The 16,794-nt window shown below is 45.4% G+C and overlaps 2 protein-coding genes across 4 annotated transcripts; both read left to right on the forward strand.

The window, feature by feature from the left end:
* The first annotated feature begins 68 nt into the window (after positions 1 to 68).
* Positions 69 to 7,840, forward strand: got1l1 (glutamic-oxaloacetic transaminase 1 like 1). 3 transcript variants are annotated; one of them, XM_030359014.1, is made up of 8 exons: positions 69 to 1,414; positions 1,564 to 1,745; positions 2,241 to 2,364; positions 3,338 to 3,552; positions 3,697 to 3,847; positions 4,659 to 4,824; positions 5,383 to 5,525; positions 6,088 to 7,840. In XM_030359014.1, exons 1-8 carry the CDS (start codon positions 1,246 to 1,248, stop codon positions 6,231 to 6,233), a joined length of 1,296 nt encoding a protein of 431 aa, XP_030214874.1. In that variant the 5' UTR covers positions 69 to 1,245; the 3' UTR covers positions 6,234 to 7,840. The 3 variants fall into 3 exon arrangements, with proteins under 3 accessions (XP_030214874.1, XP_030214876.1, XP_030214875.1); XM_030359016.1 differs by having other exon boundaries at positions 6,096 to 7,840; XM_030359015.1 differs by having other exon boundaries at positions 6,163 to 7,840.
* A 2,498-nt stretch (positions 7,841 to 10,338) lies between these two features.
* Positions 10,339 to 16,302, forward strand: prlhr2a (prolactin releasing hormone receptor 2a). Its single transcript, XM_030357916.1, is given in 4 exon segments — positions 10,339 to 10,482; positions 14,314 to 14,499; positions 14,501 to 14,802; positions 14,992 to 16,302. Coding segments are annotated over 4 exon segments (1,233 nt in total). The 5' UTR covers positions 10,339 to 10,374; the 3' UTR covers positions 15,629 to 16,302.
* Positions 16,303 to 16,794: the final 492 nt, after the last annotated feature.

Below are 16,794 nucleotides of genomic sequence, written 5' to 3' on the forward strand. Positions count from 1 at the left end.
TTTAGGAAATTGTTTGGATTATGGGAAAATGTTAAGAGCCAAAGACTCACACAAATCCTTTGGGTGGAAGAGGATTTGTGTGTGTTTGTGTACTTGCAGGCGTGTGTGTGTGCTCGCTTGTGTGTGAACTTGCGTGTGTGTGTGTGTGTGTGCGTGCGCGCGTGTACATGTGTGTCCAGTGTCGAGCGACCTCGTACGAGGAGGATATGGATCTGGTCAGAGGAAAAAGTGACCCCTTCACTAATGCTGAATGTCTGAGCCTTTTTTAAATGTTAGACGTATGAAAGAAGTGAGGAGGCAGGAGGGGAACTCGTGGAAAGGGCTGGAATCCCAAGTGAATCCCCACAATCTCTAGGAAATTTGAAAAGAAAGAAAATAATGCAATAAGGCTACGGCCGAAAGGTCCGGCTGTGTAGCCTCTGGAAACCAAAAACACTGACCTTTGGATGAGTCTCCTTTTTAGGGTTCGCAGTATTTAAAAAAAATCAAACAATAACACTTAAAACCTATCTCACTGCATGTGACATTGCAATACAATATGACTTACAAATCAATGTCTTTAGTAAGGTCTACAAAATTGGTATATTGGTAAACGATAGCCTCCATAATAACACTATTAATAGCTTTTATCTAGGACCTATATTATAATAATCGTTATAATTATATTCATGTGAATAACGTTTTTGTAATTGATTTTAATAATATTAGCCCATAATCATAATTCATAATCAAGATATATTGTTAATGTCGCAGCCGGACAAGGAAAGGACCCACAAGTAGCCTACCACATGCGTCTTCAGGTACAACCATCTTCTGGATCAGCCCAACTCATGAATCATGAATGTCTTACACAGCATGGCCGCCGACCTTGTGGTCGTAGAACTACCGCCCTCTAGTGGAGAAACTAGCCCAAACCAGCTGTCATGGGAACAGATGAGGCACAGGCAAGAGGTAGCACTAAAATGCAAACTCATTGCCATTGATTTATTGACTATTTGCCATCCAGATCTGACATTTATTTTCTTCTATACGTTCTCCAGGCCTCCCTTCATTATTTAAAAGTCGTCCATGTGATTTAGCAGCAATCGACTAATTGATGACGTAGAACTACGCGCGCAAACGGAACTGCTAACGATGGCAGATTCGTCACACGCGTTGCCAGGATACCGTCTCCAAACGCAATACGTAACCTGGCAACCTAGATAAACAAAAGCCCGGCTGATTGACGCGACCACACGGAGCACGATGCAATCTCGCCGGGCCAGTCGTGCGGGAGCCTCAAAACACGCAGACAAGATAACGAAGCCGTCCGTGTTTGTCGACACGCACGCCGCCGCCTCCAACCAGGAAGCGAAGTCCCTGTTCGCGTTCAAAACGGACGATGACGTCAGGAAGGTTTACCTGGCGGGAAGAGGCGAGTGTAGGCGGCGCACACCTCACTTGTTGACTCCCTTTAAATTAGTTAGCACTTTCTCATCAATTATGAATAATGTCGTAGGAATACATATCGCAAGTGTAGTCACTCATGTCAAAGTGTCACTAAATGTTGAGTTGTGTTCGCAGAGTATCTCAACGAGCAGGGCCAGCCGTATGTGTCGCCCTTCATCGGGAAGATCAAGAGGAGGATGAGCTCAGACCAGACCCTGGGCTCAGCACATCCTTCATCCTTCGGCCTGGCCGAGTTTAACCACAGGGCCACCGAGGCGGTTCTAGGGAAGAAGTCCTCCGCAATCGTGGAGAACAGGGTGAGGTCAAAACACAGGAGAAGATTGTGTTTATGTCATAACGGAAGCCTTAACCTTTACATGTCTCCCATGTGACAATAATGAGGATATGAAAGACCAATTAAAACCGTTTCTCTGAAAGATTCAGTCAACTTTATGCGCTCTGCTCTATTCAGTGTATGAATTGTGTTGGAATGACCTATTTCCTTAATGATTATTCTCCATCCTGCAACATATGGACCACATAGCACACAACAAAGGGCTTTACACATCTAAAAATTACGTCCTATAGATTTGTGTTGTTAGACATTGTGAAAGGTGATTATCAGGATACGAAAATTTCTCACCAATTGCCTGTCCAGTCAACTCATTCTCACACACACACACACACACACACACACAGACACACACACACACACACACACACACACACACACACACACACACACACACACACACACACACAACGCACACACACACGTCCAAAACGTGTTTGACTGGTGGTGTGTGTTGTAGGTGCTTGGCGTCCAGACCGTTGGTTTTACTGGTGCTGTGAGACTCGGGGCTGAACTCCTGAGACACTGGTACAATGGGGACGCTGCCTGGCAAGGGCCAGTCTATCTCTCATCCCACTGTGATGGTAAGTGAACATGCAAATGACTTCTGAAGCCACTGTTAGTACTACCCCTACAGTGCAGGTAGGGGTAGGGTTCTTAGGGTTGAGGACGGGTAGACATCAGTGTTTGAACTCAGAACCATTTAGCTGGGACTCAAAGACCCTCAGACTACCGCCCCTTAGCCGTGGGTCAAAGCATAAAAACAGACCTTTGTGGTTCTCATCTCTGGGATTCATTCGTCACAATCTTTTCCAGGATAAATTAATAAGTATTAGAAAAGGTATTCTGTGTGTGATGGTTCTCTTGAACAGGATTCTAATCCCAATGGAGTCTGATTCGAGACTCTGATGTCCAATATGATGTGACTCGGACCCGACCGACCAGTCAGCTGTGACTCTGACCCGACCGACCAATCAGCTGTGACTCTGACCCGACCGACCAATCAGCTGTGACTCTGACCCGACCGACCAATCAGCTGTGACTCTGACCCGACCGACCAATCAGCTGTGACTCTGTCTGACCCAACAGCCAATCAGCTGTGACTCTGACCCAACAGCCAATCCGCTGTGACTCTGACCCGACCGACCAATCAGCTGTGACTCTGACCCGACCGACCAATCAGCTGTGGCTCTGACCCGACCGACCAATCAGCTGTGACTCTGACCCGACCGACCAATCAGCTGTGACTCTGTCTGACCCAACAGCCAATCAGCTGTGACTCTGACCCGACCGACCAATCCGCTGTGACTCAAACCCGACCGACCAATCAGCTGTGACTCTGACCCGACCGACCAATCAGCTGTGACTCTGACCTGACCGACCAATCAGCTGTGACTCTGTCTGACCCAACAGCCAATCCGCTGTGACTCTGACCCGACCGACCAATCCGCTGTGACTCAAACCCGACCGACCAATCAGCTGTGACTCTGACCCGACCGACCAATCCGCTGTGACTCCGACCCGACCGACCAATCCGCTGCGACTCTGACCCAACAGACTCGCTGGCGGGTGTCTTCCAGGCGGCCGGGATGCCTGATGTGCGTCAGTACCGCTACTGGGATGCGGGGCGGCGCGGGGTCTGCGTGGACGGGCTCCTGGAGGACCTGGAGACGGCCCCGGAGCGGAGCGTGGTGGTGCTGTCGGCCTCCGCCCATCCCACCGGGGCGGAGCTCTCCCGGGAACATTGGGCCCTGATTGCACGGCTCATGATGGTATGAGGCCAGAAGCGCTCCACTTCAACAATCAATTGGGAATTCGATGAGCGTACCTCGCGGCGCTCCTGCGCCATTACTGCTCTTTCAACTTTTCTCCACGGCTCCCCCCCCCCCCACCTTTGTTCCTCTCTGTTTGAACAGAGGCGCCAGCTCTTCCCCTTCATGCTGCTGCCTGTGGCGGGCCTGTGCCATGGGGAGCTGGAGCGGGACGCGTGGCCCGTGCAGTACTGTCAATCACTGGGGATGGAGCTGCTGTGTGCTCAGTCCTTCTCCCACTGTTTCGGATTATACGGTGAGAGAGGGGGAGGGAGGGAGGGAGGGAGGGAGGGAGGGAGGAGGGAGGTGAAAGTGAAGGCATTGTGCTTGTTAGTAGTCAAGGCCGAACCAGGGAGCCAGACGTGATGCCCATCTAAGCCGAGGGGCCGTTGTGAATCGCTGCACTACAGCCTCGGGCTCATTCATTGTTGGAGGGTCGTGAGGGCTGTAATGAGGTTTATTCTTCTCTGATTACGTGAAGAATGTCCGCAAATATGCTGTTTGAATTATAATATAATATTGACATTCCAACTGAAGAATAAGATAGATAAAGCAAAACGAAGGGGTCTACTGCCTAGGATCGGGTAAAAATATCGGTTCATCAATGCACTGCAATTTATTGTTCTCGATTCAATTTCGATTAAGAATATTTTTTAAATATATTATTTCCATAAAAAAAAAGAAAAGCATACTCAGTCATTGTAATCTAGAAGCGAGTGTACCTAAATGTACCAGAGCTAATCGCCACAGCCGGTCTTGGCTTGCCGGTTGCAGTAAATCCTCGGGTGCCTGTAAACAGTCCGTGAGCGTCATCCGCTGTCGCCAGAGTGAACGACGCTCGCGTGTACATTCAGTAGCTGCAAACGGGCACGTTCAGTCCACTGTTATAAATATATGAGCGCCTTCAATGAACGCCCCTCTTTAGTGCGGTCATGCACAACACCGGTTGCTGTCATATCCAACTCTGAAAACGATCCGAAACGAGACAGAAAGTAGACAGCCATGGACCTCTGCAACATGCTGAGCATGCTGGTCTTTAAACTGACCGATCGGTCCTTTCCCCTTAGGCGAGCACGTGGGCCACCTGCTGTGTGTGCTCAGGCAGAGCTCGGTGCTGCTGGCCGTGCGCTCCCAGACGGAGAGGCTCATCAACGCCCTGTGGGCCCAGCCTCCCGTAGGGGGCGCCCGCATCGTGGCCACCGTGCTCAGCAACCCGGCCCACCGCGCCGAGTGGTGAGTCCAGAGCAAACAAGCTCAACACCACTGTGTCACGCGCTGCCTCTTGGTAAACTCTCCCTTCACCTAACCTCACTCTTTCTAATGAACGGTACCATGGAGGTGTACCTGAAGGTAGAAACTGGTTAGACTCACTTGTTCAGAGTTCACCTAGAGTCTGCATAGCCTCCACCCTTACCCCTCCCCCACACCCCTCTTAAGCAATTATTGTCTGTTGTACGTCCTGGCACTTAATGTACGCACTTATTGTACGTTTTACGTCCTTAGACTTAAAAATAGTACTTAGCTTTGTATAGCATCTCATCCTAGCTCTCTTTGTTGTATAAAGGGAATGGGTTAACCTAGCGATTGTTAGGGCTTGACAATTGTTTCTATGGACATCCTTACTTTACCGACAGTGATATATTGTTTCTCTTTCTTCTGACAAATGTACTTATTGTATGTCGCTTTAGATAAAAAACGTCTGCTAAATGCCTTCAATGTAAATTTAAATGTAGAAACAGAAAGGGTGAGTGGAGGGTGGCAGCTGTTGGTTGTAAGTGAGATGTCTGGCAGGCAGGAGGGGGTGTGGCACATGGCAGCACGGTGCATGCTGGTCAGAGAGCGGCTCAGGGAGAAGCTGAGGCTGCTGGGAACTCCAGGCTGCTGGGACCACCTGACCCAACAGACGGGTCCGTACTGCTGCACTGGCCTGAATGGTAGGTGTTCCAATCCCCAATCCTGGATTTGGGAGTGAATCAAATGGCTAGTCAGTTAGGCTCGATAAGGCTAGTCATAATAAGCGCTTGGAATTAGGTGAGATTAAAAAAAAAAATGTTTTGTCATCGCTACACCGATTGGGAAGATAGACGGGCTCACATAGGCACTCTTAGCTAATGGCATCCTGACACACTTTTAAAGACCAATTCAAACCATTTCTGGGAAAGATAGAGTTCATTTTATGCGCTCCGTTCTATTCAATGTATGAATTGTGTTGGGTTGACCGATTTACCTTTATAATTGTTGTTCTTCTTGCCATGGACCACATAACCCACAACAAAGGGTATGAGATCTATGGAGATTCCATGGAGATCTACAAACGGATCTCCATGGAATATATGAGCGCACTCTGCCCCAAACCGGATAGAAATAGATTCACATACAGAATACAGACCCTCAATCAGTCCATCTAATCGTAATACAATGTTCACTGAAATGCTGAAAACTCCCGCACTGATTATCTTTTGTTTTTCTTCTTTACTCTCCGGGCTCTCGCTTTAGTGGAGCAGGTAGAATATCTGTCAAAGAGAAAGCACGTCTATGTCCTCCCTAATGGCTGTCTGAATGTGAGCGCAGTAAACAGCTGTAACCTGGACTACGTGACGGAGGCGTTGCATGAGGCACTGAGCGCTGAGCCCCTCTCCTAGCCGGGACGAGGATCTTAAAAGGTAAATTGGACGGTATTGGTTGAGACAAAAACAGGTGGCATAACGGTTGGTTTATGAACGTACAACATCCGCATTTGTGTTGTGACGTAATAATGGAATGTTTTGGATTTGTGGAGCACACAGCGTTTAACTCTGAGGCTGTCATTTACTATATTTGACATTGTGTGTTATGGTATAATTTTACCCTGTCTGTCTTTCCTTCTTTCTATTCTGTCTTTCAAGATTGAGAAGGTAAATTCTGCTCTTGTTTTTCTGAATCAAAACCATATCTATCTCAGAAGTCTGAGAAAGTTTTTTAGGCAAAAGAAAGTCCTTTACTTAATGAATGAGATTCCTCAGTGCAAGAAACTCACACCTGCATGGAGTAGGCCAACTGCTGATCAACCAAACCCTGCACAGGGGATTTCAAGTACAGAGTGACATCAGATCATAACAGGCTTTCAGTCTGACAACCCCCAGTCTAAAGGGGCCCAAAGTGGACAAACTAATAACAATTCCATCAATATTACTCTAGGACATCTCCCAACGTCTCAAACATAAACACAAATAACCTGGATTCAACTCAACAGGCAAGGCATGTTTGCGTCTATGAACTCGAGCTCTAGTGAGTGACAGCTTCTCTTTTTGAGGTAACTCATTATTTCAGAAAAACAAGGGTGGATTTTTTTCTCCATGTCAACCTTTCTCAGAATTCTGAAATAATATACGTGTTAATTCAGAGAAACAGAGTTTACATTTTTTTCTCTGAATTCTTTTGCAATACAGTTGAATGCTTTTTCTTGCATTACGCTTCTGTACATGATGTTGAGTAAGCTGCCCTCAAAAGGCGTCTCCTTATATACTTTGAGGCCTTAATAAGCATCTGTGCATCTGTATTTATAGAAGCTTAATCCTTGTTATAATACAAGTCTCTAGTCTCGTCTTGTCATGTGTGTATTCATACTCTGTACATAACATGCAGTGGAGTTACAGTGAACTGCAAAACAATATACTAAGATGTAAAGACCTATATAACGAAAAAGGGAATGGAAAACCAAACTGAATCAGGGAACTACCGATTGGGAAGTTTCAGGCCGTTACAAATAAGGATGTTCAAATTAACAATTTGTCCGTTAGCTGATGCCGAAACCAATGTTTTGTTGTTATTTATTCTTCTATTTGTGCCTTGGCAACACAGTCACCTTCATTATTAAAAAAAAAGTGACGTGTTTTAAAGTCTTTCAGCCCTTCGTCACACCATCTGTGATCAGGCCAATATCGTCCGATAACGATGTAATCTCCATCGGTGCCTCCCTGCCTTGTATTGTTTTGAGATGATAGTTCGGTCATCTGAATGCGTGGTCACTAAGTTCTTGTTCAATCAGTGGTTTGGGATGTAGGTGGAGGTATGATGTATAGCATATTTTATTTTTGTGAAGTACGTTCAAGGACAAATTGGCGTAGATGGCAGTTAAACACTGTAATTATCTCTGTGAAACACTTACGCAATATTTCTTTATAGGAATGATGGAAGGTATTTTGTTTATATGTCTTCTTCATACGATAGTCTAAATATCCTTAATAAAACCTGTTGGGGCACAGCACAATCCTGCGTTTTTACATTTTTTTAATATATATATATAATAATAATAATAAATGAAATTTATATAGAGCTTAATATGGTACTCTAAGACTCTATATATATATTTTTTTTTTTAAGACAATGCTCAAAAGTAGACTTTTAAAATAGAAAGTATTTATCTATTGAATTATGTATTGCAAGATGGTATGTTCCAGTACGACTATATCAGCAGAGATGCTCCCCAGCATACATCACCCACCAGGAAGAACCTGGCATGTATTAGGTTTGACAAAGGTCTTGTGTACATTGCAGATCGCAGTGGCTATCCCCCTAAGACAACACCGATTTACTGGGGCAAATAAATCCCAATAGAGAGCAATGAGGGCCAGTGTGCTGCTGGGAAGTGATTCAGACACAGACATGTCGCAGTCACCTCCATCACGAAAAACCTACGCCATACACCGCGGCTACGTCACACACCTCGACATGCCTGCTTTTAAGGCGCCCTTCTTATGGATATAGAAAGTGTAAATCAAAAAGTCAGCATGGGCCCTGAAATCCCTTGTCAATTCCTAGATGTATTTTCAAAAAGTATTTTCAACATTGTCAGAATGAAGGCTTTAAGAATACTGATGCATATATTTTGTTAGTTTTCAGTCTAGCAGAGGGGATGTGCTGTATTTCTTTTCAATTGCACGTTTACAAAACCATGCTCCATGCAGACTGGACACTGTCTGAATTGCACTTCTGTCTAGTGCAGAGAGAAAGGACTGAAATGGATGTTTAATGGAGGGAATGGGCCACCTCGTATTATTTCATGTTATTTATTTAATTTCAGGGGAACATTAAGGCTGATAAATGTCACAGCCAGAGCACTGTAACTATTATGCCCCAAACCTTTTGTTTACAGAAATGGGTGTCTCCAGAAGCAGTCGTGCTTGAGCTATGAATGATGAAATTACAGTTACAATTTATATCAAACATAAATGGCATTAGGCACCAGATTATCAGGTATTCAAATTAATAGAAAGTCAACCCCACGACAAAATATTCCAGACTTCATATACATATACGTAGAACCGGAATCAATAAAAACAACCCCAAAAACCATCACTCAGGGTAACATCCACGAGCCAATCGTTGTGCATGTCTGAGAGGGACAGTCTCGCATTCACAATAGATCAAGCACTGTTCAGAAAACCCATGGCTGGCATGGGTTGGGGCCAATGGTTTCCAAACACTGAGACTGTGACGGCAGCCTCTCCCCCTCATCTCTCCCCGACCATCAGAGGGACGCACATCAGCCACGGAGCAGACGGCCTGATGAGTTGCCATGGAAGCATGCATCCAACTATTCCTCTGGAAGTCGAACAAATTAATAAAGTAATGACAAACGTGAGGAAACAGGAGAGGAATTGGTAAATTATGAATAAATTATATGGCACACACAGTTATACAAGAAAATCTTTCCAACTACAATATGAATCTTACTATACAAAAATGACTTCATAACTTCTGGGGGGAAAAAACAGCAATGCTAATTAATAAAATGTACTTTTTAATAAAATAATCATAATCCCCTTACAATTATGGAACGACTTAATTTATCGTTAAAAGATGTAATCATGGACCTTAGAATCTCCAGACGTTAATATGAACAATTTTTTACAAATTTTCCAAGAAATATGAAGGATTTATAGTTGGTGATCTAAATTTGTATCTATGACACATGACATAGATACATACACTACTACTACATGGGATGATGACATGTCATTCCATATACTGTCACATAAGGTCCCACAAACAGATGGTGATCCATTTTCCGATTTTGACAGTTTGTGGAAAAAAGTAACTGTGTTTACAATTATTTATTGTTGGCTCGAAGTAGTAACTATATGGTACTGTTTGGTTCATCTTGGAACTTATACATTCTCATATGACTACTTCAGAAACCCGCATGGGGAAGATTATTATATTTGATAATATAAATATCAGGGCAGGCTTGGATCTACCATTTAATCAAGGGCTGCTTTTGCTGAACCACCATGTTCATTACAGCACAAGTCAATGATAGCCATGTACAGCGAGGGAGGGGATAGGAACAAACATTTTGCGGCTGTCTGTTTGTCTTCTTGAGATGGACTGAGAGCCGGCCATGGAGGAGTCTGCCACTTAAGGAGAGCCATTCTGCTCTCCAGAACAGAAACCTTAATGGCAACGCGTCAGGAATACATGATGTTCAGACATGGCACTTTGCTTAGAGAGAAGATAATGGCTCAGTGAGTAGTCCAACAACATGTTGTAATAAGTCATTTAAACAAACACATGCATTCTGGTTACATTACCACACACATTATTTGAGGTGTAAGGTAAGGAACACATTGAATAGCTTCGCTGCATCACACCAAGGTGCATTGGATGCAGTGGGACCTTTTGTACCACAAACACCACAGCCTGTATGCAAATACCCTTTAGACCACTCTAAGTTGATCATTTATAGATTTCTCGGTGTGTTTTCGATTTGCAAACCAAGCCAGTATCTGTCGGTCAAACCTCATGGAATCATGGGCCAAAGGGAAATCCACTGCGTCCAGGGAAATAGTCATCTTATTCCCTCTGATCTATTGCTTCTGCAGAAGGAGAAAGGGAACCTGTCCAAACAAGGTAATTTATACGATAGAGCGATCCATTCCTTCGACAACCGGGGACACCAGATATCACAGAGTAATTGCCTTGACATAAGTTGTGCTTTTCCGAAGCTCGATTGACCAGTATTATAAGTAGGCTGTACCTTCAGAGGACCTGGACGGAGAACAGCACCTGTTGATAGTCTGGCGTATACGCACAGCTCCCGGTGGCTGTTCAGGGATGATGCTGCTGATGCTGAAGTGAGGCGGAACAAACAGCATCTCTACCCAGGGCTTATAAGTGTTGTCTGGTTTCATGATCACTGATGGAGTGAACAGACGTGCCGGTGCGCACCGTTCCTGATGCGAGGACTTGGAAGGTTTTCGTTCAGCGAGAACCGCTCGTCTGTTCGCGTCTAGACTTAAGAGGATTGGAACACAGACTAGGTGAGGAACACTTTTCCATTCTTTGTGTTGACGGAGTTACCATGTTTAAAGCTGTGTTTAAACGTGTGTTTAACTTCACTGCGTCTCGTCTTATGCAGCGTGATGAATTTGATTATTCGCCTCCATCGATATTATTCATTCCGATTGGGTCGGAATGAAGCGTTTCCTATTATAATTAATTGTGCTATTAGCCATGCTGAATGCATCCATTATGCCTATTTAAATCATCTTAAGATAAGTGTGCATAATCCAAACTGATGTTTTATCAATCAGCCCAAGTAGCCACGATGAGGTTATAAATATTATGACCTCGTTAAATGCTTATGAGCAGAAGGTTGAAACATAAGTCCAGCAAACCTTTTTGTAAGCAGTAATTTAGAGGAACGTATGGTAGCCTAATTAAGGGGCAGAAAGCGCACTTCTAATTCCTCAGCCTTCCCCTCTCACACTGGCGTTGTAACCCCATCGTTGGTAGGGCATGGGGAGCATCTTCAGCCTTTCATCAGTGTGTGAAGGAAGATCGGACACGATCCTTACAGATCCTTTGCATGGTTGCTTTGTTATCTCCTGGTTTATCGGATAATCACCTCTACGGAGGCTTCGAGGCCAGCCTTCATCGACCGCATTGAATGCGTTTGGACGGAAGAGCTCATTTTCAAGGCAATTCATTTAAATGCAAAATAAGTAAGGTCATGCTCTTTTGTGTATAAGGTTAAAAGCAGAACTGCTTTTTGAGTTCGCTATGAGTGCTTCACAAACCCTTTTGCATTTGAAAACTACATCATCTGTTTCTCCTAATTAAGGCCTCGCTCCTTTCCAGCCCACAGCAGAACTTATTCATAAGCAAAGTCAACACCGCCCTGTGTGTAGGAGGGAAGAATCCTCCAAAGGTCTGGGAGTATACAAAGTCCATACAAAAAAGGAAATATAGGCTAATGTCAAAGAAGTCAGAGAAAGACGACATCAACCAGGTCTCTGAGGGGTCGTGTGGAAGGAGAGGGGCAGGACCTGGGACTGGCGAGGAGCGGGGGGTAAAAGTCAAGGATAAGGAGAAAAACAAATACAACAACACATGTCCCAAAAGAAACAACATCCTAAGGGACCATGGCCAAAGACACTCCCATAGAGTGGCGAAGTCACGCCTCTTCCGGTAGAGCCCATGGGACCCATGAGATCGAAAAATATGAATGGGTTTCAATTGAGAGAAAGTAATTGTTTTCTGGACCCAGTCTTTATATGCCCGGATTACACATATGTTGTTTGTGGATTTAAATGATAATTTTTCATGCAAAGAAAACTAAACATTTTCGTGAAGTTTGATAATGTTAGTTTTTTTCCAGGGGAGGATAAAATAATCAAAAGAGGTGAAAACCATTATAAGTTGGGGCATGTGGAGAGTTTCAGTTATGCCGATGGGGAGATTGTCGGTCTTGTCCACACCAGTCGCAGGGTGTGTGACGGCACATACGAGACATGTAGTCTTCTCACTGTTTTCTCTGCAGCCTTTAACTGAACAATTGCACAATAAACGGTCAAACTCTTGACATGAAAAAAATATCATTTAAAATCAACAAACATTTGTGAAATCCGGGGCATATAAAGACTGGGACCAGAAGATAATTACTTTCTCTCCATTGAAACCCACACATATTTTTTGATCTCATAGGTCCCATGGGCTCTACCGGAAGGGGCGTAACTTCGCTACTCTATTGCAGGCTATTTATAATAACCAATTAACTAAAGATAATAATGTTGCACAAATCAAAACCATGCGATAACAGTGGATTAGTTGCTAATTCACATGTTGGAATACTAATGAAGTTAAGTCTAAATTTAAAGGGGTGACATAGCATGTGTGGCAAAATGGCTTCAGAATCAGCCTCTTCCTGTGTTTGAGTGACATCACAAGTTGACGTGTCCACCTAGATGTATGATGGATAGATAAGTAACATTTGCTACAGTCCACTGGGTAGGCTGGTAGACTGATCTATCAATCGTACATCTAGGTGGACACGCCCACTTGTGATGTCACTAATACACAGAAAAGGTCAGATTTTCCTTTTTTTCCGTTTGTAGTGGCTAATCACACTAACACCGGGTGGCATTTCATTTAATATCTTTAACAGTACGCAATGCAGTATGCAATGCGGTATTTCATATCTTTAACAGAACGCAATTCAATTATTAATCCAGTTTGGGAGAGCGTGTGGATGACTGCTGGGTTAGGCAACCTCACCTGGCCGAGTCTAATTGGACTCTCGGGCTGGATGAGTCTGCACACCTGTAGCACATTGAGTAATCAGTGTGCACTGGGTAAACCAGCCATCACCGCACACACTCAGAGAGAGATTCACTAAATCATGAATCATTCTCAACAAACCTTTACATATTCACCGGATCTCTCAACACCACCATCCTGAGTCCTGGTTCCTGAGACCCAATAGACGTCCCAATAGGTGCTGTGTGTAGCCTGGACTTCGTTACACAGTAAAGTTCAATTAAATGCAGTAAATGTGAAAGCCATTTAAAGCTATTTTCTTTTAGATGTCTGTCCTCGAACACTCTCAGGGCAAACAAACAGAAACAAGGAAGGTCTGAGATTCTTGTCGTGGAGCAAACAAAGTTCCTTTAAATAAATTTGTTGCTAATGTTTTCATTAATATAAACAGATTTGAATACAGAATATTGGCAAAAGTTAGAATCCTATAACTCCACCTTAAGTTCTTTAGAAGCCGCTCAGGCTAGCTTTCCAACGAAACATGACAACCAGAGTGTAAAAATGAAAGCCGTCTCCCCTATTTATACCCTCAGTTGCCCCTAGGGTTCAGGCATGGCGCTACACTATCAATAAGCCTTAAGTCACAGAACTGTTTCAACATGGGTTTCTTCTTTGGATGTAATTGCTGAATAGAAAGCAGGGATTAAACCAAATGCATACAATAGAACCAAAGAGACTTGCAAGAATGACACACTAGCCTAGTCATGGAATATCAGTGCAATTGTGTAGTAGTGTAGTAGTAGTAGTAGTAAAAGTGGTAGTACTATTAGTAGGGTACTAGTAGTACCCCCCTACCCCCCCACCCCCCTTAAGAACTTATTGTATGTTGTACGTCCTTGCACTTAAAAATAGTACTTAGCATCCTGTAGCATCTTGTCTTAGTTATTTTTTTTTTGTTGTGTACAGGGATTGGTTAATCTAGCAATTGTAAGTGCTTGGCACTTGGTTCTATGACATCCTTACTGTACCAACAGCAATTATATTGTTTCTCTTTCTTCTGACATATTGTAATTCTTTTTGGATAAAGCGTCTGCTAAATGCCAAAAATGTTAAATGTAGTAGAAGTAGTAGTAGCAATAGTACTAGTAGTAGTAGTAGTAGTATGTAGAGCTCCTGGTATAACCGTGCTTCCCATCCATCCAGCTTCCTTCTAGAGCGCCGCCGTCAGAGCCAGGCCGATGGAAGGCACCGGCAGCACCTGGCCTGGAGAGCCCACCCCTTCCTGCGCGGGTTGCATGGTGGAGGCCAACACCAGCCAGGGTGTCGGAGCTCCAGAACGGCTCCTCCACACGCAGCTCCCAGTTCGTTGGGGTGGAGCTGCTGCAGTCCGTTCAAGCCTCTCATCATCCCCTGCTACGCCCTGGTGGTCCTGTCGGGGGTGTTCGGCAACTACCTGCTCCTCTACGTCATCTGCCGCACCCGCAAGATGCACAACGCCACCAACTTCTTCATCGGAAACCTGGCCTTCTCGGACATGCTGATGTGCGCCACCTGCGTGCCCTTCACGCTGGCCTATGCCTTCAACCCGCGCGGCTGGGTGTTCGGACGCTTCATGTGCTACCTGGTGTACCTCATCCAGCCCGTCACCGTGTACGTGTCCGTCTTCACCCTCACGGCCATCGGGGTGGACAGGTGAGACAGTTAATCAGTGACACTGCAGTCAGGCATTTTTGTTAACTTGTATTGCAGCCATCTGTGACAGACCTTGAACAACACTTCCGTCGTTCTTCTATCTTGCTCAAGCAAATCAAATGCTCCCTAGTATGAAAGGTTAACCCAGTAAATCCTAAACGTGAAGCATGTGACCTCTTTGCTTTGCAGATACTACGCCACAGTGCATCCCCTGAAGAAGCGGCTGTCCATCATGGCGTGCACCTACCTGCTCTGCGGCATGTGGCTGCTTTCCTGCGGGCTGGTGGCGCCGGCCGTGGCCCACACCTACCACGTGGAGTTCAAGCACGAGGGCTTCATCATCTGCGAGGAGTTCTGGATGGGCAAGAAGCGGGAGAGGCTGGCGTACGCCTACAGCACACTCTTCGTCACCTACGTGCTCCCGCTGTCCGCCCTGTGTATCTCCTACCTCTGCATCTCTGTCAAGCTGCGCAACTGCGTGGTGCCGGGCCACCGGACTCAGAGCCAGGCCGAGGCCCAGCGGGTGCGCAAGCGCAAGACCTTCCGGCTGGTGAGCCTGGTGGTGGCGGCCTTCGGCTTCTGCTGGATGCCCATCAGCGTGTTCAACGTGCTGCGGGACATCGACATCGACCTGATAGACAAGCGCTACTTCCTGCTCATCCAGCTGCTGTGCCACCTGTGCGCCATGAGCTCGTCCTGCTGCAACCCCTTCCTGTACGCCTGGCTGCACGACCGCTTCCGCGCCGAGCTCCGCAAGATGTTCACCTGCCGCCACCGCATCGGCATCCCCGCCAACCACTGCGCCACGGCCAGCGTGGTCCTCTGAGGGGGGCGTGGTCCTGTAAGGGGAGGCATGTGTTCCTGGGAGGTGGGATGTGGTCCTGGGAGGGGGGCGTGGTCATGGGAAGGGGGTGTGGTCCTGGGAGGAGAGGCGTGGTCCTGGGAGGAGAGGCGTGGTTCTGGGAGGGGCCGTGGTCCTGGTAGGCAGGCATGGTCCTGGGAGGGAGCAGGTCCTGGGAGGCGAGGTGTGGTCCTGTGAGGGGGGCGTGGTCCTAGGAGGGAGGCGCTATTCTGGGAGGAGAGGCGTGGTCATGGGAGGGGGCGTGGTCCTGGACGGAGCGGCCTTTCGCCTTGCTTTGTTTGCCTTTTAAGATTATTGATATTTATTCTGTGATAAAAAGATTTCCGATGACCTAGGTTGTGTTAGGGTAAAGGGCAGCCAAATGCAAAACTACGTTGCCTAACAACAGAGGCTTGAGGAGGCTTCAGTCTTACTTCTCCTTGTGTCAATTAAACGTTTTTTGTATGTTGATGAAAGTGTATTCAATACAATGTGATGCATAGTATGTTCACTCTTCGTACAACTCTTTCTTCACTTTATTTATGTGCTAAGATTAAAATACATATACATTGCAATTGTTATTTTCTTTGTCCAAATTGCAACGAGATGCATGTATCGCTACTTGGTATAAGAAGCATTAGTATCATATTCTATGCTGCACACCTGTAGCACATTGAGTAATCAGTGTGCATCATCCACACACACTCCAACAGTTTGAGTAACTGACCAACAAATAACTGCAATATAAACATTAATGATGCACATTCAGTATCCATTTTACTTGTTTCTGTCTCTAGGGAGTAGAAAAGTCACACTGGTTATCATTAAGAATGAGGCCTGCAATTGCAGATCATCAATCGTGATTTATTATTCTAATGATTATTGTGCATGCATACGGTCAACTATCATTCCCCTGAAGCATGTTGGATCACATCGCATCGTTTCCCTTAATATTCAGTGTTTTTCGTCAATTGCACAGACTAACAGACTCAAGGGCTTAAGGTCCTACAGCTAAGGGCAAACAATTATTTGTATAACCCTGGAACATAATTGATCAGCGAAAGTCATAACCATTATGGTGGAGATACACGACCGTGTAATTAAAATCTCAAAGATGACTCAAACCTATCCAAGAGATCTCATATTTGCAG

Source organism: Gadus morhua, chromosome 6, assembly GCF_902167405.1.
Source record: "Gadus morhua chromosome 6, gadMor3.0, whole genome shotgun sequence".
NCBI classification, from domain to species: Eukaryota; Metazoa; Chordata; class Actinopteri; order Gadiformes; family Gadidae; genus Gadus; species Gadus morhua.

Excerpts from the sequence above, each read along its gene's own strand:
- got1l1 (XM_030359014.1), top strand. The coding sequence starts at position 1,246 with ATGCAATCTCGCCGGGCCAGTCGTGCGGGAGCCTCAAAACACGCAGAC. Across the intron at positions 1,415-1,563 it reads GGTTTACCTGGCGGGAAGAG|AGTATCTCAACGAGCAGGGC; the intron begins GCGAGTGTAGGC and ends TTGTGTTCGCAG. Across the intron at positions 4,825-5,382 it reads CCGGCCCACCGCGCCGAGTG|GCAGGAGGGGGTGTGGCACA; the intron begins GTGAGTCCAGAG and ends GATGTCTGGCAG.